Source organism: Poecilia reticulata, linkage group LG16 (genome assembly GCF_000633615.1).
Source record: "Poecilia reticulata strain Guanapo linkage group LG16, Guppy_female_1.0+MT, whole genome shotgun sequence".
NCBI lineage: Eukaryota > Metazoa > Chordata > Actinopteri > Cyprinodontiformes > Poeciliidae > Poecilia > Poecilia reticulata.
In genome coordinates, this window is record NC_024346.1 from 21002823 (window position 1) to 21026788 (window position 23966).

Below are 23966 nucleotides of genomic sequence, written 5' to 3' on the forward strand. Positions count from 1 at the left end.
GCTACACAGTACACAAGAAACTAAAGCCATGTCCTGTACAGTAAAAACACATTTAAACTATTCACAGTGCTGGTGTTCTGTTTAATTGAAATACACATATGAATAACTGGAGACCACATAAAAATCACACACCATGTTGGCTTTGACTCCGAGTGCATCTCGGTCTGGTGGAGAAAGCTTTTAGGGTCTGCACCATTAGGTTCCTGTTAGTCACTGAAAGGACTTCCAGCTACATGGTTTAAATTGTCTCTCAAACTTGGAACATGGCATCTCATTCAGCTGCACTTGAAAGTCACCAAATATTTAAATTTGTACAATGCAGAGAAAAACCTTCCGATTTATCAAAGATAACCTGAATAAATATAAAAGATTTCTTTTAAGTTTGTGATTCCCAAACTTTTTCTGCTGCCGCCCCCCTCCCCCTTTGGTTATCGAGAAAATGTTCAAAACAAAATGTTTCATTGTGTGCACTATTTTCTGTCGCTCCTGCAATTAAATCCATTTAAAATATTTGCCACATTTATATCTAAATGCAAATTACCATGTTTTCTTTCTGGCAAATGCAACGGATTTGATTGCAATACATTTTGTTGTAAACTTTTACAGCTCCAAATGCATTTGAAAGACTTTTATTTTACATTTCTTTATAATATTCGATGTAGATGCTGAAGGGAAAGAAGACAGACAAACATTAATATGCCATCACTTGTCATTGTTTATTTTCTTTATAGCCCATTACTGTATATTATACACCACACAACATACCATAACATTTTTATAGAAACATGCAAATGCAAAAGGTTCTACAGAGAACTTAATATTCAGCAAGTTTTCACTTCAAAAGAGACACTTTCACTTTGTTGACCAGCACACCAAGTTACCCTTAATTGCAAACATCTTACACCAGCGAACACAAGCCTAGGTACTACCTTAGAAACCCAGTATCAAGTCAGAGCAGAATTTGTCATAAAGTTCATTCTACTATTTAAGGTTTAGGTTAAACTTGATGCATGAAAAAGTAGCGAGATTATGTGGATAACATTTCATTATTATCAGATGTACATTATACAGTCAGTGTTTCATACGATACGAGGAATATGATATAAGGTTTCCTAAAGTTTTGGTTTCACTCCCAGACATAGGGCCAGCTCATTTTTCTGAATCTTTCCATCCTTGTTGACGTCGCAGTGACGCAACAGAACGGCTCGCAGTTTGTCAAGATCGGGACCCGTCAGGTTGGGCTGCAGTAGACAGAAAGCAAGAAGTAGAGCACTGATTAGTGAATGAGAGATTAATAATGGAGGAAAAATGTTTGACTGTTTTTAGCTTTTCATCAGGAGGTCAATCACATTATACCCTCAAAATTAAGAGGAAATTTAGGTGCAACAGCAGACCCCAGGTTGTCGAGAAGTGAGGCAGAACCGAAAAATGAGGTGATTTACTTGCATACAAATCAGGAAATGTCTTGGAAAATGTCAATAGAATAGTTTAAAATGGTTTTACAAAATTTTACAGAGGAAAAAGAATAACTAGGACTCCTACCCTGACAAGCCCCATCATGTCTTTGACAAACCCATCCACCTCAGGACCTTCCAGGGCTCCGGTCTTACTCTGGAGATGGATAACCAGAGGGAAGGAACATGAGCAGACAGAAGAAAACCGAAAGACGGGACAGTGACAGAATAATATGGTAGCAAAAATATAATTTTAGGTATTTCCAAAATCCCAGAGAACTTCAGTGTCATTTTTCCCTGCAGAATTGTAAAAAACAAAACACAAAAACGAATCATTGTAATAAAAATATTATGGTTGTATTGAAACAGGTTTTCAAAGACCTTCAAAAAAAGTAAAAATAAGTTTTTCCAAAGACTTGGTCTAAACAAATTGCTCCGTGTGAAACATCTCAAATCTGTAAAAACAATTCTGTCTCTTTATGGCAACGGTTCAGGTACGCAGTACTTGTTCTCCAGCTAAACTAAGTTCAGACTTTGTCCATTCACACTTTGCCTAGAGTTTGATAGATCAGGTCATACAAGCATAAAAACGAAGATGCAAGTCTCTCACACTCTGCATTCTGTTAACATTAATTTAATTGGTTCCTGCTTTCTGACATCGTCTCTGTCAAAACCAACAGGTTCAGTAACAAAACTGGTGGCCTTGAGCCTTTTCATTCAGAGATTAAATGGTGCATGAGCAGAAAAGGTTCTCAGGCATTTGGTTTCACAATCGAGACGTGAACCTGTTCAAGAGTTCTGATTTTACATGATATAATGAACCAGAGTGTGACTTCATCACATTTTAGCAGTTTTATCTTATTACGTTTTATTACGCAAAATTAAAGTAGATTAATTTCCTCCGTGTTGTACTTAATGTTACAAAAAAATCCATCTGTAAGATGTTCATTTACATTTTTTCTTTCATTATTTGTTGCATAACCTAAACAGATAAAAGTGATGATTTTACAGAAGATAATTTCCCACAGAGTTTCTTAATGGACTTACAACATCATAGTGGTCAAAGATCTTCTCAAAGTCTCTCTTCCTCTCCTCTTTACTGGAAGCCTTAAAGAAAATTAGAACACGTCTTTAATCAAACAAATATAAAAGTTAAACTAGTTAGATGGGTTTATTTTATTGTTTCATTGGTTTTTAAAAGGGGCTGTATTAAGTAAAGTCAACTTTTTTGAGATGTAGATAATGTTATAATGTCACTCCCTCATCAAAACATACCTGGAGTGTTGCTTTGATTCTCTCATGCATGTTCAAGAAATCCTTTAATCTCCCCTGTTAGCCAGAGGAGCAGCGGGCCAAACAGTTATGGGTTCAGAAAACAATAAGTGAAACCGAGCGTTGCTTTGAAGAACATTCGGTTACACCACAGAGAGCTGATCCCAGAGTCTCCAAGCCGAGCTTCTGCTTCTCAGAGCACACCTCCCTTGCGATTACTCCACATTGCTCCTTCAGACTAGCCAGCAGAAATTAGCAAACATCTGGTGGAATCTGTTGAGTTCATCATACAAGCTACTTCTCACTGAAACCCTGGTCAAAAACATTTTGATGGTATTCCTGATAGTGTCTCTTGATAAAGGAATATTGTGAGGTGGCAGTGTGGGAAAGAGCAAGAGCTTCTTAAAGAAACAGAGGCTCAATTTCAAGGCGTTAAAATGTGAAGTCAAATTTCTTTTAACTTAAGTTTGATATAAAAAGCACTTTTGCAATAACTGAAAAAATGCTTTCCTTTTTCAGCAATGCCATTTTTTCAGCAATGGCATTGCACAGTCAATGCCATTTCATTGACTGTGCTATAAAATGGCAGTATGTGCAACGAAAATACTGCCCCTTTAAAAAGACTAAGATACTTACATCCATCTGGAACTGAAGCAGGAAGTTCTCTTCCAAAGCCAAGATCCTTCAGCATAAACCCAAGTATTTATTGAATTAATCATAACAGCAAATGAAACCAACACTGTTATGTTTTATAAAGCTTCAAGTAGTCAGCTTCTTGCACAAAATCTTTGCAGAAATGTACCTGGCTAAATCACTGAGATCCAAACGGCCATCCTTGTTTTTGTCAAATACTCTCATCTGAAAAGAAAGGATTTGTTAATTTTCAAAATCACAGCAAATTGGCCTCTGCTATACCTCTGCTCAGTTTTATAGACTTTTACAAAATGTAAATGTATAAAAATCAGAAATCTAACTTCAAATGTTGAGTCTTCCAAGAAATTTATGAAATTGATTATACCAACAAATGTGAAAAAAAAAGTTTGATGTTTTTAATTCCCCTTTTGGTTATTTTACAAGATAATCCATAACAGCAAGATTCAACTCTTACAGGAGGATGTACATTTGAGTTTGTAGAATAATATCTTTGCATAATGAGGGATGTTCTCCTCTCTGAAAATATGCTCAGTCAAAAAGATGAACAATAATTGCATTAACTAAGCAAATAAAACAAATACTGCCTGGTATACAATGTTAAAATTAATAATTCAATTGAATAAAAAACTGTTGTATAGCTTTTTGAATTGGACAATCAGTCAAGTTTTAAAAGAGTGTGACTAAGTGTTGAGACTGCGGCAGATTTTTTTATACCATTGCATCGGTGTATTCTTCCAGTTTATCAGGGGACACTTCTTTGTGGTGCTGCTGAAATAAGTCTTTCAAAAAGGCCTGAAAGGAGAAGAAAAACCCCAAAGAAAAAAAAATTTAATCACTGAGCTTGATTCCCTGCAGAAGCAACAGTTACAGTTACTCTCAGATTGTTGCTGTCTTTTCTATTCGACATTAACAAACATACTTTTTACCTTCCATAATCAATACATCTAAAAGGTATACAACTTAAATATGTAATGTACATTTTAGATTTACTACAATTAGCCCCGGCTAATTGCTTCATGGCATTCATTACTACTAGGAAGTTTGAAGTTATTTTAGACCAAGACCTATTCAAGCATGTGCCTGCAAAACATATATACACACATGGAATAATTTTAACTGTGCAACTTTACCCATTTTGGGAATATCCTTTCCAAAATGCTGCAAGTACTGTATTTTCAACTATTCATGTTCTACTAAGAAAATGTTGAAATAAACTGCATCATATCTAAGATACAAAAAAAAAAAATGCTCGTCTTTGATGAGTCTCACCTTCAGCTCCTGGGCTGATATGTAGCCGCTGCAGTCGATGTCATACTTCCTCCATATCTGCAGCGGACACAGTAACACAAAATCAGAAAACATTATTTATAGCAATAAGAAATTATTTCAGCCAGTGAAGTAATTCCAGTCCATTTTAAGTTAAGAAGGACAGAGCTCAGCCGCATTGTGGAAAAAAATAAATAAATTCTCAATCAGCGAGTTTAAGCTCCAGTTAATAATGTATGAGTCAGAAGAGGTCAACATATTACAACCATAAAATAACATTACCAATTTGAATATATAGTCTGAATATTGGAAAAAAGTTAGAAAAAATGCAACGTATGTAAATGTGTGCATCTTCACCTTCATAAAATCAACACTGTTGTCCAGCAGAGCTTCTCTTCTGAAAACTAACAGGAAGTTTTCTTCTTCAGGCAAAATCATGTTGGCCAGCTAGAAAACAAGACAGCAAGCAGAGATCTAGGGTGAAAAGATGCACATAGTGTTGGCTTTTACAAGTCTGTACAAGTTCAATTTTATCTTTTAGTCTTGATAAGATATAGGTAGTAGTACTTAGAACCATTTCCTGCTCAAAAAATTGCCTCAACAAAAACTCTGCAGTCACATTGAGACATATTTCTACAACTGGTGCACCGCACAGAAGAAATCATTTCTCATGTATTCAATTTTCTTTCCTTTATTTAACCAGGAAAAACAAGAGGGAAGAAATCTGCAACAACCTGGTTACACAAAATGAAAACATGTGCACAAGATTAAACCATAATACAGCCAAGCCGAGCAGAGTTTCATGAATCAGTGGCATCAAGTGATTGTATCTCCGTAAGCTGATGAGTCAGATGTCTGCTACCTGTTACAAACCTTAAAGCGCAATGGTAGACTGTATTCAAAGTATTGAAGACATCTGGTAATTCAGAAGGGGGAAATCTAAACATATCTTTAAAAAAGATAAACTGCGACTCGACTTTCTTAGCAGGACGCCATAACGGAACGATTAACAAACCCAACGCTGAACGACCTCTGCACCAGCTGATCTGGATCCGCTCCAGTTCTTATTGAGCCAGCTCTACATTAGTGGATTAAACTCTCCGATGAGAACGGTAATAAAGGATGCACCCCATCAGAAGACAAAGATGAAGCCATAACAAGGACAATGAACCAACAGTGCTGTTTTCTGCAGAGGCATCCCTATAAGGCCTTTTCTGCACACTTTATATGGATTAGATGTATTAACTATTTAAGATCATTTTCTAAACAGATGACAGCTAAAGGCACAAAAGGTCTTCACCAAAAAAGGTTAATAATGAAATTATTTTCCAATTCATGTTTTTGTAAATGGTGACCATGTCAGCACAGCTCTAAAATAAAACCAGAAAATGGTTTCCAAGGGCTTTGCTGGTAAAAATGCCTCCACATGGCAGCTTTACATCACCACTGTGATGTGTTCAACAAGAGGATTGTTGACAATGTAGTCACATTTACTAAGTTTGACTAGAGTGGTCATCGTTAAACTTTTCGGTAACACTTTATTTGACGGGGTGTGAATAAGACTGACATGACACTGTCATAAACATGACATAACATCTGTCATAAAGAAGTCTTTATGAATATTTATGACGGTTGTTATGAAGTGTCATTCAGTAAATAATGACACTTTTAATGCAAAGTTGCTCTAAAAGCCTCATTGAAAGGCCATTAAAAGTGCCAACGTTGCATCAAATTGTTATTATTTACAAAATCATGCAAAGCTGGCACTTTTAATGGACTTTTAATGCAACTTTTAAAGCAACTTTCCATTAAAAGTGTTGTTATTTATTGAGTGACACTTCATGACAACAGTCATAGACAGTCAAAGACTTGTTCATGTTCATGACAGGTGTTATGTCATGTTTATGGCAGTGTCATGTCAGTCTTATGCACACCCCTTCAAATAAAGTGTTACCAACTTTTCTATACTCGATATGCTAGTTTTTACACTTCAATAACGGAGCAAATGCAGCTGAATGTAGTTCATTTCTCTTTCTACTGATATAAGTGAACAGACACTGAAAGCATGCCAGCACTTCGTGCAACTATGACAGGATCTTGTGGCTTGCAGATAAAATTGTTGACTTCCTCTTTGACTTCTATGCATCTGTAAAAACATCGTACAGATGTCTTTACAAGCTTTCGGGCCGCAAGGCCTATTCCCCCCGTCCTCGTGTTGTTGCGTGATGGATGGTTGTAACTGAAACTGCAATTTCGTTGTCTTTGTGACAATGACAATAAAATTCTTCTGATTCTGATTCTTTCAAGACTGCTAAACCTTTGGTGCGCACAGAATGTCAAGTAGAAAAGTGACAACAGTGGAGTTCACTTGTGGAAACAATTTCACTTACAGATGAATTTCAGCACAAGATGGTGTGGAAGAAAATACTGTAACAGGACATTGTGTAAGACAGAATGGTTGTAAATTTTGCTTGCTAATGGTCTAAACATCCTGTTTACACCAGCAGCTTTTCTTGTTTTCCAGAAATCATTAGTAATCTGAATCTTGCGGGTATTAATTTAAAAGTTTTGGTTGCCTTTAAGCATTATTGGTAATATTTGAGGATATTAGAATTAGTAATGTGCGGTTAATAAAATGGAAAAGAAAAATTGTATGCTACACACAAATTATTTTGTTTTAGCTTTAAAATTCACTTTATTTTGTTACCTTTGTAATTTCATAGTCATGGCCCAGGATGTTTCCAAAGGGTGCCAGTCATTTTGTGCCTCACTTTAATATAAAATCAACCACCATGGGTAAAAATTTTTCTTGCATGTGAGATTTTGTTTCAAACAAATCAACTGTGCTTTCACAAAGAGTGATTTAAAGTAACATTCAACATTATGCTCAAATCTACTGCAGAAAGAAAAAAGTGAGTATACAAATTCAGTAACTGTCTACAAGTAGCGTTTCAATTTAAAAGTATTTTTGGATCAGCTATGGCAAAATAATTCACAAAAATGTTTAGTCCTAACATCTAGTGTAAAGGTTTTTATTGCATCCTAATTCCATTGACTGTGCTTCTGATTACTGGTTGAACCAAACTGACTCAAAATAGAAAATGTTAGGACCTCGGCCCAAAACAACTGTTTTCCAGCTGATGGATTTATAGGACTGTCATCACAGCTGGTATGACTTTCTCCAAAATGGACAAGAATTGATGCATGGTCAGAACAAAATTGTTGATTCTGTGGCAAACTGATTCTTTCATGTCAGTTTTCTCATAAAAAAAACCATAACAATAAGACCTCCAAGTTTCATTAGAACCGACTGACCCAAAAACAGATCGGAACCACAATGAATTGAAGGTGAAATATAAAAGCTTTACTACATATCCTGCAAAACTAAATCCTACTAAATGCACCCAGAAATAATTACCAAGAAAAACATGGTGATACACAGATATAAATAACAACTAGTTTATTTGCAGAAAGCAGAAGGATGTTGGTTGCACTGCTGAGGGAACGAAGAGGGAGTCTCCTGCCCCCACGCTTAATAAGCTTGTTAAACCATAATAAGATTTTTAGCATTTACATGACATCTTGTCAAAGTTCTTGTGGCATTACAGCTTCAGCTCCAGAACACATCGTTCTGGCTGAGTTGGCTGAGTGAGGAGGAAACTAATTATTAACCTATTAACCTTTAAACCCAGTGTACAATCTGGGACATTTGGGTTTATTAGATGATTTTTTTTTCCCAGCAGGATTTCTCAACTTTTGCTATAACTGATGCATTAGGTGTTATGACTATATTGATTGAAAATGTTACATACCATAAAAACCAAATGACAAAACACTTAAAGTATCCCAATTAATACCCATACTTTCAACGTTTTCTAAAAATAAAAATTATTTTAGTTTTTGTATGATTATTAATCCATCTTATTTTTTATTTTTTTTATATTTTTATATTGCCTTTTTAAACCTCATTTTACAGCTGATCTTTGCAGAAATTACCTTTGGTAGATGTAGATGTAGGGGTCTGAAAAATATGTTTAAAAAATTATAGCTTCGGCATTATAGGATAAAATTAAATAAATCTAACCAATCAATACATATACATAAAACTTCCAATGTAAATGAATTTAAAGTTACAATCATATGTAACTACCGAGCTCCTCTAAGTAAGATCAGTGCAGGTAGATTTGAAATGCAGAGCTTGTAGCCTGTTAAACATCTGAAACTGCTACAACAGCACTTGTTGGAACTGATTCGTGGCAGGAACTGTGAGTTATGGACTCACAATCTGTTTTTTTCTTTTTTTTAATAAAAAAACAAACATCAGATAGGCAGGGGTATACCATGTTGAGCTCGCAGTTCCTGCTTCAACCACAATAAATCACTGCATGTAACAAGCCACTAATAGAAAACGCATATTGATTTCTTCCTTCAGTATTAGAGGAAGCCAAGGCCTTTGATTCTGTGGGTGTAATTCATCAAAGGAGTTATCCCAATGAATAGTTTCTGTCCTCTGGTATTAATTTGATACTGTAGGGGCTTCCACACTTTCCATATCTGTCTTCTGTCACTTTTATCAGCAGTTAAAATTGTTTAATCCGTTGCTAACATGTGGTAACCTGTTTTTCCGAGCCGCCTTTAAACGCAACATGAACACTACTACACTCGCGCTGGATTTACACATGTGAAGGAGAATGAGACCTGCTGCTGCTGTGCAGAGCTACGCAGGTGTGTCTTAGAATCATGGCAGCAAACCAGCAAAACGCAAAGAACTTTTCACAGTTTACCCACAAAACTAACCGACTGAGTTGAGTAAAGCTGTTGGATGCAAGTAATGTTAGCTAAAAGATGACTAGTTAATATCAATACAGCACCTTAAGCTTTACAAGTAGCCTGTAGGCTACCGATGTTGTCCAGCTACGAACATTCAAAAAAGTAGACCCCCCCCCATTCTTAGAGACAGGGAGTCTATCCTGTCCCCCATCCCCCAACTTCCAACTCCATTGAAATTTGTCCCTAGTTTTTGTCAACACCGTCAGACTGTAATGTAAAAAAAAAAAATCTGGCATTATTGGGGGCACCAGAACTTATGAGAACCCCATGACCACTTCCTTTCTCTTCCTTTGGTAAGAGGGCTAGTTAGCTCTTTTTAGCTTATGTTAGTCTGTAGTTTTTTCTTCTGTTTTATTCCTAAGTTGTTTGTCACAACCATGATGTGTCAACACCATAACTGACAATTTACGAAACTTTGATGAAATTTTGTGAAATAAATGCTTAATTTTGGTATATTATAAAGATTTTGTGGACCTGACGAGCTACAATATGGCCTCCTTCAGAATAGCATCATATAAATTGAGGTAGTTTGGTATTTTCTCAACTCAGTCAGATGTCAACTCCATCAGAGTTTTTGTGACTCTTTCAGTGAAATTGTTGACAAATCTAACTTAAATGTGCAATTWATTGATTTTAATGTATTTTACATAAATTGCATTACTTCACATGTATCAAGTTTTTCATTTTACTCACTAGTTTGTCACCACCTTCAGTTCTGTGTCAACTCCGTYATGCACTGTCAACTCCGTCAGATGGACTTTTTGTTGTTTTTTGTTTTAAATAATATTTATTTTGTTTCTTGAGAAGTATTTGTATGTAAAATGAGTAAAAATAGTACTAATAGGGTATTTTAAAAATCATTTTACATGTATTTTTGTCAGATGGTGATGACAAAGTTCTGGGTCAGGTCGATTAAAAATGTAATTTAAAAAAATAATTTGCACCTGGGAGCCTGCACCTTGGCATCTTTACATTTCCAAAACATTATTTATCATATTTGCATACATAAGGTTGAGAAATAATTAAAAACAAATATGGGAAAATTAAAACCCATTTTGTCCCTCAAGAATCACTGAAAGGCAACTTAAACCAGTAAGAATCGGTAAATTACTAGAGAAAACTGAAATAAGCAGCATTCAACTATTAAATGTGTATTTTATGAGTGAGGAACAACTGAGTTCTTTTCACCTTGGAACTTTTGAGAACACAAGATGGTTTGGACAGCAGTTCTTTCATATGTTGGTGTTAATTTTAAATGGTTTTAAGAGAAAGGTGGTTGATTAAAAAGGAATGAGGCTGAAGACAGATGATGCTGCTGTAGAATAAAGAGGAAGTAGGCTCAAAGCAAGCAGCTTTTAAATGTGTCATGTCTGACGAAAACAAACTTAACAAATGTCATGTTGAGAGGAAGCTGAAGTTACAGAAAAGAGGGCCAAAGGGTAATAGTAATTGCATTTTAGAGTAACTAAAAACTGTTTTAAAATGTTTGCATAGTACATATATAGTGCTGCATTCCAGTTTGTCCAAATCACAACCAGCCTCAAAGAGTTTCTGCTTACGTGGCCTTGTTGAGACAACCTTTTTATTGTCAGGCCTGAAGCCAGATGCCACACTGAACAGCCTTCATAACATACTTGGAATAAGATATGTGCAATTAGAAATGATTCAGCTGCAATTCGTACAGGAGCTGAGAAAATCATTCTAAAACAGTTATTAAACTTTTGACGATTTGAAAAATAAGGTCAGAAATATGCAGCGTAATCAGATAAACTGATTAACACTGATCATCTTATTTCACCTGGTCAGGATTTCTATGGGGATGCAAAGTGACCATGCTGACCAAATCTAGTGCTAAAAAACAAAACAAAACACAACAATAAGCAAGAGAACATCAGTCTGGATCACAGAGCAACAGGAGAATATGGCCTGGCACAATGAATGAGGAACAAGTGGCACCAGGATGGACTATGGGAAGAAGACCAGTTGATAGATGGCTGGTCTACATCAGCTTGTACAACGTCTTGGACAATGTAATGCTGGCCAGCATTCGTCTTTTATCATCTAATTGTAATCGGTCCTATTTCAAACAAACCTGTGCCCAAGCCCTCCATGCTACCATTCATTTTTGTTTAACTGAAGCAGCATTCTGTTAGAAATATCTTTAAATTGGTTTATGGCTAATATAAATGAGGCATGAGCAATAGTACCTCTTGAATCTGTAGTTTACCATCAGCAGTCACATCATAGGCGGACATGAACCTCTGCTTCAGTCTCTGAACTCTCTCCTCGGTGGCTTTCTCCTGGGAAAAAAACAGCAAAATCAAAATGAATCGCTGATTTTTCAGTTTTGTTTATAGATAAATTAATCCGGGTAAATAAAGTCTGATTTTGAAGGAAATACAACACAAAAATTTTAAATGTAAAGAATATAAAGACCAGACTACATAAAAAAAACAAGTCTACATCTCCGGCTTAGTCACATTTGTTTTTGGTATCGTCTCCATGGATACACCTTTAATCTAAGACTTTTTCCTCCCTCAAGGTCTGCTTTTTGAACTCAAACTAACTAACAGGGCCTATGGCACTTGACCATAACCATGTTCTCCAACAATAGAAGTTGTTTGACATATCCAATAAAGCAGAAACCCTTCATTTGGCTCTCTGCAAATCAACTGTCCCAAATTGACTGCATACTTTGGGAGATGTAGAAATCAGTCAGTAGCATTTTTAAAGGATGTTACTGTGAGGGTTATCTGCAAACAAAAGACCTACTCTTTTGTGAAGCGCTGCAGATAAAGAGGTAAGACTGACAGCAGCACTTCAGCTCCCATGTGACCCTCTGGTCTCAGGTGTAATACAGGCCCTTCTCAAAAAATGAGCATATTGTGATAAAGTTCATTATTTTCCATAATGTAATGATAAAAATTAAACTGTCATATATTTTAGATTCATTGCACACCAACTGAAATATTTCAGGTCTTTTATTGTTTTAATACTGATGATTTTGGCATAGAGCTCATGAAAACCCAAAATCCCTGTCTCAAAAAATTAGCATATTTCATCCGACCAATAAAAGAAATGTGTTTTAATACCAAAAAAGTCAACCTTCAAATAATTGTGTTCAGTTATGCACTCAATACTTGGTCAGGAATCCTTTTGCAGCCTTCAATGTGGCGTGGCATGGAGGCAATCAGCCTGTGGCACTGCTGAGGTGTTATGGAGGCCAGGATGCTTCGATAGGCCTTAAGCTCATCCAGAGTGTTGGGTCTTGTGTCGCTCAACTCGCTCTTCACAATATCCCACAGATTCTCTATGGGGTTCAGGTCAGGAGAGTTGGCAGGCCAATTGAGCACAGTAGTGCCATGGTCAGTAATACCAGTGGTTTTGGCACTGAGCAGGTGCCAGGTTGTGTTGAAAAATTAAATCTACATCTCCACAAAGCTTTTCAGCAGATGGAAGCATGAAGTGCTCCAAAATCTCCTGATAGCTGCTGCATTGACCCTGCCCTTGATGAAACACAGTGGACCAACACCAGCAGCTGACATGGCTCTCCAGACCATCACAGACTGTGGGTGCTGGACACTGGACTTCTGGCATTTTGGCATTTCCTTCTCCCCAGTCTTCCTCCAGACTCTGGCACTTTGATTTCCGAATGACATGCAAAATCTGCTCTCATCCGAAAAAAGTACTTTGGAACACTGAGCAACAGTCCAGTGCTGCTTCTCTGTAGCCCAGGTCAGGCGCTTCTGCCGCCGTTTCTGGTTCAAAAGTGGCTTGACCTGGGGAATGCAGCACCTGTAGCCCATTTCCTGCACACGCCTGAGCACGGTGGCTCTGGATGTTTCTACTCCAGACTCAGTCCACTGCTTCCACAGGTCCCCCAAGGTCTGGAATCTGCCCTTCTCCACAATCTTCCTCAGGGTCCGGTCACCTCTTCTCGTTGTGCAGCGTTTTCTGCCACACGTTTTCCTTCCCACAGACTTCCCACTGAGGTGCCTTGATACAACACTCTGGGAACAGCCTATTCGTTCAGAAATTTCTTTCTGTGTCTTACCCTCTTGCTTGAGGGCGTCAGTGATGACCTTCTGGACAGCAGTCAGGTCAGCAGTCTTACCCATGGTTGCGGTTTTGAGTAATGAACCAGGCTGGGAGTTTTTAAAAGCCTCAGGAATCTTTTGCAGGTGTTTAGAGTTACTTTGTTGATTCTGATGATGAGGTTAACTGCTCGTTCAGAGAACCTTTTCATGATATGCTAATTTTTTGAGACAGGGATTTTGGGTTTTCATGAGCTGTATGCCAAAATCATCAGTATTAAAACAATAAAAGACCTGAAATATTTCAGTTGGTGTGCAATGAATCTAAAATATATGACAGTTTAATTTTTATCATTACATTATGGAAAATAATGAACTTTATCACAATATGCTAATTTTTTGAGAAGGACCTGTATATATATCCCACTAATCAAGCAGCAGTAGAGTCCTGACATCTCCAGACCTGCAGGGGTCAGCAGTCCATGTCTATGCAGTTTCAGACAAAAATAAATAGCAACAAACTACTAACACTTGGAGATAATGGGGATAAAGAGATTCATTGGTTTTTGTTTTTTTGTTAGTTTTTTTTTTTGTATGTTTGTCTGAGTTTTTCCAACTATTCTACAAAACTAATCTCAATTTAGGTTCCAGTCACATCTGAAGGCAATTATACTTTCAGGTGCTGAAATTATTCTACTTAGCAACCAACTTTCCAAATTGTACACTCTAATTTCCAGTCACCTTCCTGTAGCTATGGAAACATGTTGATCCATGGTGCTTAAACCTGAATAATCACTTTGTGCGGAGCGGAGGATGCAGTCTGCAGACCATAAGGGGCCACAGAGTTATCACGAAACGAGATCAAGAGACACACGCTATGATGGTCACTCGGATAATGACACTGAAAACAAAGACAAGCATAACATGTGGCTGCTGACGGGTCTCAGATAAATAAAACAACATATATGACAAAAAAAAATTAAACATCATGTGGTTTACTACTTCCCCAAACCACCTGCAACATTATGAAGACATTTTGTTTAAACTGAATGATCTTAACATCATTTAGATGCCCTGATAACAGATGTTTGACAAATTACTTTATATTTTAGCCTTGGTTCAAAAGAAAATACAAATAATTCACAGTCATTGATGTGTTCAGGTTAAATGGATAAAAACTGTAACCTAATACAGTATTATACTGTTTTTTTCTGTTTTTGCATCCAAACTGACTCCATTTCAAATTTCAAAACACATAGACTTGTCAAATCAGAACTTTACAATTAAGAGGCTTTTCTTTTCTTTTTTAAAATCATAAATCAAACCGACTTGTTTATATGCTATACAGTTTGCTGAGTTATTTTATGTCTCTTCATACCTGACATGTTTCTGTCTTCGTCAGAGGTCTCACAGCTGTTCCCTTTTTCTGTTCATGTTTCCTTTTGGTTGTCCAAAAATGTGTGTGTGTGTGTGTGTGTGTGTGTGTGTGTGTGTGTGTGTGTGTGTGYGTGTGTGTGTGTGTGTGTGCGTGTGTGTGTTATTTAACCTGACAAAATGTTAATTCCACATCAGATCAAATTTCAAAATTACTGAGACAGCAGTACAGTACAATAAACAGAAACTGATTATATTGGAGTAAAAAAAAAAAAAAAAGCTGACAAACCACAGTAACAAATGGCAACAAAATGATGCACAACAGTAAATGGCAGCCAGAGCAGATGGGACGGCTGTGCAGTGTCTTTGTAGCTTGACAGAAATCCATTGAACATCATCCGTCCTGGGGGCATTAGTGGCGGAGAGCAAACATCAGAAAAGAGACAGTAATATAAGTGTGGTAATCTGTTTGTTTTAGTGCAACCCAATTAGTATCCAAGGGAGTCTGCTCAGAACGCTGAAGAACAGCAGGCAGTGGATGTATGCTTATTGGAGTTTCCATTAAAACTAGGCCGGGAAAGGGCTCGGCCATTACTCAGCTTAACCACATTTAACTTTGCTCTGCAAACATGATGTGCCATTAGTGAACATGGTCAACAGGCACTTTTTCCTCCATCTCTGTTTGGAACTGTATCCACTTAGATTGTTCTTTGATAGTTTTCATTTGTTTTTAAATGTACTGTCCAGCATCACTTCTGAGACCTCGCCCATTCGGACGACTGCAAACGTCTTTGGCTACCCAGACAGCAGAGGTCTATAATTTCTGCTCACTTCAATGTTTTTTCTGTTTTTTTCCCCCAGTAAATGATGCTAAGCCTTAATTTTCTCACATGTGCTCCATAAAGATATGAACCCATTAACCTTTCAAACATGGACAACTTCATAGACTATTAGCCGCACCACACCGCTGCTGCTTTTAGGTTGTACAATTAGAAACATGTACAGATGATGCCACTATTTGTTGCCTACTGTCTGTGAAAGTGTATTTATAAATAATTGCATATTTCCGCAGATAAAACATTCACTCACCTGTGGCCCCAGTCTTTTCATCATGTGCCGGAAAAAGTCATCCAGCTCTTTACCCTCAATGTAGCCATTGTCTACAAACACAAGAGCGAAAATCAAACAGTTGGGATGTGTAGCAGGTTTTTTTGTGTATAAAAAGTAGATTCAAAAACGATTTTCCAATAATAACCCATAAAAAAAAACTACTTATTCTCTTACTTGTTCAGTGCACACATATTTATAGCATCACAGTTGATTCTACATCCATATGAGCCAACCATCTAAGGTTTAATAATGCAAGCCCAGCAAAATGGTCAAATCTGAAAATGCTTTATATTAAACAATGTCTATTAATAGGCAAAGAATAGCAAGATGACATGGAATGTCCTCACCGTCTGCATCAAAGTGTTGCCAGATTTCCAAGAAACCTGCTGCATCCATGTTGTCAAAAGAGCTCTCCATCTTTCCAAAGAAAAAGGAAGCTTGAAACTTTTACACGTAAAAACAAGGACGTCTGCAGAGATGAACTGTGCTGCACTCCTCAGCCGTCTGCTTGCTTGACATATGCTCCCTCAACTAAAAAAAAAAAACCACACCTCCTTCTGTATGTCACTAAATCAGTCTGTTAATGTGGGATTTTACAGTGCAAAACACATGGGCCATCTAGTGGAGGTCTTGCTACACTGCAAAGCAAAAATAAGTTCTTGTAAGAGGCTGACTGGAAATGTACCAAATGAGACCAATGAAAACATGAAGCAGAATGTAAAATAATTTTAATCAGTATTAATAGTTGCATAAAAAACTCCCAACACGAGGATTATTAAAACATGCCAAGTCATGACAGAATAAGAATCAATTTAATTAAATAGATGACCATACATTCACGTTCTATCATGTAGTCCCAGGTAAAGTTTGTTTCATTTTCTAAAACATGTTCAAAGTGACAACAAACATAAAAATGGAGAAAGAACATCAGCCTTCAGTTGCTTTATTTTATTTCAAATAAGTTACAAACAGATCCCTAGTATAGTAGTGCACTTAGTACCAAAACAACAGAGGATTTCATGTTTTCACATAGTCGTGTGAATGTGTTACATGTGCTTATGTTACACACACATAAACACACGGGGCCCTACATGTAAGAAAGCACATATGTACATACAGAAAAACTCACAGCCACATCATGCAGTCACACACAGACTGGCACGTCTAGACCGAATGCTACCGAGTACTGGCATGTTTGTACACTGAACAGCAACAGAAAGAACCAGATGCTCAGGTTGAATAATTCTCAACTTATTTTCAGTCTCCATCACAATGCAACAGAAACTCTGCTGCATTGTGCTGCTGCTGCTACGCCAAAAAGAAAAGCTCAGAAATGGCAACTGCACACAGCCACATATGAGTGGATTAAATTCAAACAACATGCAATGTAGAAGCATCCTGTCATTTTTAGTGTCCAGAGACAAAAAAAAGATGATTCTTTAGTCATGTACATCCAGGACAGATTGACTTTATACACCAAAAATAATATCTGTAAACCGTGAAGAGTGGCAAGAAAAGGACAGCCCCACTGTAACGCCATAAAAGGACATCATCAGACACCACATTGTGGGAAAGGTGCACTGGTCAGAGCTCTGGGCCCGACTTCAATCTGAATCTTTTAAAGTGAAAAAAAACAACTGCACAAACAAATCCAACACTTACTAATGAAACTTGGTCATTTAAAGCTAAATTTATGATCTGGGATAACATTTTCTTTGTTCTTCTTTTGCAAATTTTCAAGCAAAACAAATAGGAATGAAAAAACTTTCTTGAAACTTAAGACATGAAGCAAGATTTAGATTCTGGATCCTGTTTCAAGTCTTTTTGTCAGGTTTTAAACTGCTCTTGGATTCCGCCAGTAATCAAAAAAACATTCAATTAAATAAAATGTAAGTTTTAATTTTATCAATCAAAAATTGCCGCTCTGAAAAAGTCACTCTTCGTCGTTTTCTGAAATTTTGGATTTTATCAAACTTTTTCTGTCAATTTTCCAGATTTACCCAGACAAGGACAGTGAATAAAATCTGATTCAGGCTGCATATTTAGGTGTCCTGTACACTTTGCTGCATGCAATGGCGTTCACACAGTGGCAGAATGCGCACAAATGCTGGCACAAAAAATATACAGCCATGTGTCCTGGAAATCTGGCATTATATTTCATTAATCTATGTTTTTTGTTTTTTTAATCCCAGCAATAATTACGTTTTCTTGTTTGTTTCTATTGATTCACAATACTCACAGAAAATTGAGAATTACCCCAACACAATTATGACATAGAAGAACAGAAATATAATGATCATCCCATACTGTGCATGAAAATATTTGAGAAAACAATCAAATATTTAAATTGTAAACGGTGTACTGTTAATCATCATTCATTTACACTAGAGTTTGTTTTCTTTATTACACAAATTCATTTTCAGAATTAGTCAAACTCTACAGCAGTGTGAAACAGGTATGCCGACTTAAAACCAAAAGAGAAAAATCGGCACGACGGCCAAGTTGATGCCACACAATTAACCGACAGTTTACTTTCACCCCACACAGTGCATTATTGTTTTTTTAAACAAGCAGTATGATTGCCGCCTTTATTCTGTGCATTTCTTAATTCTTAAGCATAAAGAAGAATTAAGAACATTTTCAAATCGCTAATCAAACGAAGCAAAACGAGGCAGACTTAAAAAAAACTAAAAAACTTGTGTGCTGGAGTTCCTTCAGTGTTTTGCTTTTACACAAAGAACTAAGACTGTCTCGAACTGTCTTTCTCTTTTGAGATTTCTTTATGCAACAGTCGTATTTTATAGTAAGTTCCTTGTTGTCACTGGACATGTAGAGCACTAGCATAGTCTTAATGAATGGGATTCAAGTCTTTCTAGGAGCAATTCAAATTCTCAATGTTATTTATTTGCAAAAATAACGAAAAAAAGAGTTCAAAACTTCTTTTAAGAAATTACACTACAGACATGCTCCAGAAAGAACCAAACATAGCTCTCTATTGCACTTTAATTATATTCCCAAAGTTATTCTCCTCGATAAAAGAAAAAAAAAATTCCACAGTGTTTGAATATAAAAGAGCAATTATTTAACAGTGCTTAAGCCTTATGCTGATTATCAGTAAAGACAAAGTGTGCCACAGTCCTCTCAAAGCAGTAACACATCATATGGCCACTCCAGCTTTCACATGGAGTATTACACACTGTTGCTTAGTGTGCATCACTCTGCAGCTGTTCCACTTGTAAAGTAAACCACACATCTCTGATCTGTGTCTTTGCTGAGACACTCAGCTGAAACCTGCTTATTCCTGTAAATAATAACAAAAAAAAAAAAAGAAATTGCATAACATTTTTCAGTCACTTTGAATCCTATTTAGTAGCACATACAGAAAAACCAGAGTGTTATAAAATCCATCAAAAATATATCAGAGACGGTCCTGATTCGCTAATACGTTTTGGCTTCAAGTACAGTGAAGTGGTATGGCGGTTATTGTTGCGTTTGGTCCCTGGGTGTCAAGCTGTGGCAGCAAGCCTTAGAAAACAGTAGTTAGTTGTAATCGCGCTCTCTCAAAGCACCCTGCTTTATTTTTAGAGATGTCAAACTTTGACTCCACTTCGTGATTTATTATTTACGGTCTAAGTGAGTAGGACCAAACCCTGATGATTCATCTTCTCAGACCCTGAAGAGTTAGTAAGAAAAGTGAGGATGAGCAAGGCTGACAGCACATCTGGAGAAAAATACTGTTTGGATCGAGGAAGCTCTCACGAGACGAAGCACAGTTTTGGTTTTTCGCTTTGGAGGCTCACTGCGTCCACTGCGGTCATATTCGTCATGCATTAAGGTCAAAACTGTGTTTCTGCTTCTCATGCCTACCAGGTCTGACTTGTACTTTGTGGTCAAACTGGACCTGCAGGTATGCATCATACTGTAAAAAATAAACCATGGGAGACTTGTTCCCTTGGAGTTAGTTTTCTATAAAGGAGCCTGAGACTTGGTGAGTGGCTCATATTAGTATAAAGTCCTTGTCTGCCTCTTCCCCCGAGTCCGAGGACTTCTTTCTGGCTGCTTTGTTTTTGTCTGTGTTTGCACAGTTGTCCTTGGTTTTGAAGGAGCCTGGGTCATCAGCGTTGGTGCACTGAGGGCTGGATCTCTGAGCAGCATCTGATGCTGACTTCACTGAAAACAACAGACACAATAAAACAACATTAATAATGTAACTGGATCAAATAGAAAAGAAAAACAAGACAAAATCCCATAAATTTAAATGGATATTTTGTCATATTTTTATGACCTGTTCTCAGGAGATTTATTTACCATGTTATAAATTCGACTCTATCCTTTAGTAAAAGACGAGGAGAAAATGGGAGAAAAATTCAGGTTCAATTCAGATCGAAATTTAATGTTTCTTCCCAAACACATCTCTCTTTAATGTTGGTCTTCGTTAAACAAATAAATACAGTAATTGAAATCTTATAGTCATCTGTTTTTTCCAACTAAAATAAACTGTCAAATACTGTGTGTACCTCAGTACATGATCTATATTCTGATCTGCTTCATTCATGTTTTACAGAGCAAAAGCCTTCATTCACAAAAAAACCTTTTAGATTTTAGTTAACAAGTGAAACAACAAAATGTTATAATCAGGCTTCAAGGTTTGAAATTTGCTAATTATTTTTGCAAGGCGTTCTTTTTCTTACTATTAACTTGAATACAAGGTTGAACAGTCTGTAAAAATTGATTTTAAGGATTGCTCGATACAAAAAGAGAGTAAAAAAAATAAAAACTTTGCATGTCTGATTTATGATGCACAGCAGATAAAATAGTTTTAATCAGCAACGCTCTTGGCCTGAATCTATCAGTCACATCTGTCACTTGCTAGATGCAGAGCAGCAACATGAGGTCACAGAGGAACTGAGTCTGTTAGATGAACACAGTTAAAACTGTTCATAAGAGGCTGCTAAGTTTATTTAGCGTTTGAAAGTGAAAGTTTTCAGCTGATTTTGTGACTCACCTTCCTGAGGGCCTTTGTTGGTGGAAACTCCGGTCTGCAGAATGGGCTCCTTGTCTTTTTCTGACATTGTCCTTTTTAGGGTGGAGGGCAGAATCTTGGGAGATGCATGGCCGCTGCCAATGGGGGAAGCTGAACTCTCATCTATGTGAAAAAACAGGCATGAAATATAACTTTGCAAAATGTGGCTGTTTTTAAAAAGTGATTCAAAAAGCTGCAGACAGCTTGTGCAGATAGCTTGTGCAGACTGCGCAGCAATACCTATGCTCCTGCCGCTGCTGGCCCTCGGCTTCTGGGGGATGGTGGGCCATGCAGCCAGGGCTGGCTTTGCTCCTTGTGGCACTGGTGGCTTAGGGTTTACTGATCCTGCAGGGGACGTTGAGGAAGACGTAGCTCTGAGGCGAGCGGAAGGTTCAGACTTGGCTTCACTACGGGGCGAGGACTTTTCTGCAGCAGCACCATTGGCTTTGTTAGTGGGACAACTGGAAGTCTTGCTTTCAGTAGTTGAGGATTGGGACTTGGCTGTCAACAAATGCAAGAAAAACAACAAGAAAAAAGATAAAATAACTCTTTGAAATCACCACCAAAAACCATCTAACTACAGTGCCTTGCAAAAGTATTTCCTGAACGTTGTCGCAATTTATCCTTTGGTAATTTTTAATCATAAATTTCTCCTTATAGCTTACCTGGTGCATTGCTGTCAGGCCTGTCAGGGCTGGAAGACTACAAGACACACAAAGACAAAATGTGGAATCACATTTCTACATCTGTAGAAATATCTACATCTGTAGAAATATCTACAGATGTAGATATTTCTCTTTAACACAGTTTTCTAAAAGAACATTAATGCACAGCTACATCTCGGGGGATAAATGACCGACGCAGTGAAACATCGAGGATGCAGCTCCTGCTCTCTACGACCTGCTTTGAGAAAACAGTGCTCCCCTATTTCAAATGCACATACACCTGGAAACCTGCTAGAACAAGCAGAGGGTTGGAGCAGCTCCATGCCTATTTATCTGCAGCCTAAAAATAGTAATGTTGCAAATGTGAAGCACATGCAGGGAATTGCATTGGGATGATTTGCTGAGAATAAATAAATCATCGAGAGGAAAATATGTCCAAATGTAGAGTCAAAGAAAAATATATAATTAGTGTAACTTTGCCAAACAATTGGATTAGACATTCACTTTGTTCAAAGGTTCTGGTTGAAGTCAAGATTGTGTCACATAAAGCAGTACTGAGGCCATAGTTTTCCAGACTCAGATTTCTAGTTATTTTTATGTTCTCAAGGTGTTCAAACTAGAGTGCAGAGAAAAATGAATAAAAAGGGAAAATTTCTTGTAGTAAGTCAATAGATGGTTTTATTATTCCCTAATCTACCACATGATTTTTGCTCCACCTGACGTTACTCACCTTGTATGCTCTCCTCTCATGTTTTGCTTTCATCTCTGCCAAGAGGCCACTTCCCATCATCTGCACTCCAGTGTATCTCTTCCCGCCTTGAGGACTTCCCCTGCCGTCCGAACCCTCCCAGGGTTCATCTATGGAGTCCGGAGTCCTCAGTTCTTCGGACCGGTCGGAGCTGCTGCTGTGGTCTGTGGGCTGTGATCGGGTGGAGGAGTCTCTGGATGGGAGACAGACACCATCAGAGGAGTCGAACCTGAGGCGTACGTTAGGTGTGTTATCATGGGTTAGCTGTACCTCGACTTTGGTTCAGGAGGTGGGCTCCTGACTGCCACCTTTGGAGAGGGGGGCTCCTCTGGGATCGCAGAAGCTGCAGCAGAGGCTGCGGGCGCACCACAGGATGTTGAAGCTGCTTGATTTTTCTCCGACTTATCTGATTTGTCAGATTTGTCAGACTTATCGGATTTGGAGGATCGCTTGATGAGATTCAGAAATCCTCCTTTACTCTTCTTCTTTTCTCCATCTTGAGATTCTGAGCTCTTCAAAGACCGTCTTAAAGGAGGCAGTAGAGGAAGCATAGCATGTTAAAGTCAAAACTAAACAGATGATCAAATACACACGTTTAACAAAATGGAAATGAGCTTATTTGGACTATTTTATCTGTCATTTTCTTCAGTAGTTTCTCACTTTGAATCCATCTTGGTGACTTTCTTAGAAAAAAATTCATCCACTCCTTCATCCACTCTGCCCATGAGACCATTTTGTTCGCCGCCATCTTGAGATGGAGTGTTGTTAAGTTGCTGAAAGACAAAAAGCAAAAATAAGAAAAGTCCAATATCAATGATCTACTCTTTGCCTGTTTATTTCAGCACTTGCAAGACCAACAACTTAAATTATTGACAACGACTTAGCTTTTGACTGGTATTTAAGTCGCAATAGAGAAGCAATGTTTTACTTACGGCTACTTTACTAGAATGCATCTTTTTGTTCCTTCGCGGCCGTAGTTTGGTAAAATGCTGCAGTTTCTTCTCTTCCTCAGACGGCAGCTCTGCGATCGCTCCGGACGGACGCTGCTCCGCTTTGGGCCCACCCACAGATGGAGTGGGAGGAGTTTGGGACGAAGTGGAGGCGTCTTCCATGTAGATGGGAACATCCTCCAGGGCCTTGTCGAGATCAAACTCCATCTCTGCAGGTTGGGATTTTGATAAGATTCTTAAATATAGACACATTCGTCGTTCCATTAACTTTAATAAGCTCACGCGCCAAAAAATTGGAACAAATAAAACATTCAGGAGCAAGAGAAGGACTGCTCAGAAGTTAAAATAAGCTCATTATGGGATTTGTAGCTATTGACAGCACCAGCTCTGTGCCTAAGCTTATTTCAAAAAATGTTATTGATGCATTAAATTGAGAACAAAACAACTTACCAAAGGCACGAGACACAGGTCGCAGCATCCTGCTGTGAATACTTTTCCTTTTCGACTTAGGAGTCATCTGAAGAGAACAGCAGAAATTAGTCAGGCATCTCAACTGTAGGGGAAAAAAGTTGTGGTTTTTAACAAG

The 23966-nt window shown here is 37.6% G+C and overlaps 2 protein-coding genes across 5 annotated transcripts in view; both read right to left on the minus strand.

The window, feature by feature from the left end:
* Positions 1–691: 691 nt before the first annotated feature.
* On the minus strand, positions 692–16530 carry LOC103478395 (secretagogin-like). Its single transcript, XM_008432220.2, has 11 exons — positions 16342–16530; positions 15974–16044; positions 11684–11776; positions 5004–5093; positions 4650–4706; positions 4095–4172; positions 3529–3584; positions 3363–3408; positions 2502–2561; positions 1543–1611; positions 692–1241 (listed from the first exon to the last, which is right to left on the minus strand). The coding sequence occupies exons 1-11, from the start codon at positions 16409–16411 to the stop codon at positions 1113–1115; spliced, it is 819 nt and encodes a 272-aa protein (XP_008430442.1). The 5' UTR covers positions 16412–16530; the 3' UTR covers positions 692–1112.
* A 257-nt stretch (positions 16531–16787) lies between these two features.
* The window catches only part of LOC103478394 (F-actin-uncapping protein LRRC16A), a 58684-nt gene continuing 51505 nt past the window's right edge, over positions 16788–23966 (minus strand). For all 4 annotated transcript variants that reach the window (XM_008432215.2, XM_008432219.2, XM_008432217.2 and 1 more), the window contains 9 exons: positions 23831–23897; positions 23363–23589; positions 23091–23203; positions 22701–22955; positions 22413–22623; positions 21683–21719; positions 21258–21518; positions 21000–21140; positions 16788–20164 (listed from right to left, as the gene is read on the minus strand). In XM_008432215.2, the coding sequence (XP_008430437.1) occupies positions 19992–20164; positions 21000–21140; positions 21258–21518; positions 21683–21719; positions 22413–22623; positions 22701–22955; positions 23091–23203; positions 23363–23589; positions 23831–23897 (1485 nt within the window). In that variant the 3' untranslated portion in view covers positions 16788–19991. The remainder of the gene's footprint in view (positions 20165–20999; positions 21141–21257; positions 21519–21682; positions 21720–22412; positions 22624–22700; positions 22956–23090; positions 23204–23362; positions 23590–23830; positions 23898–23966) is intronic.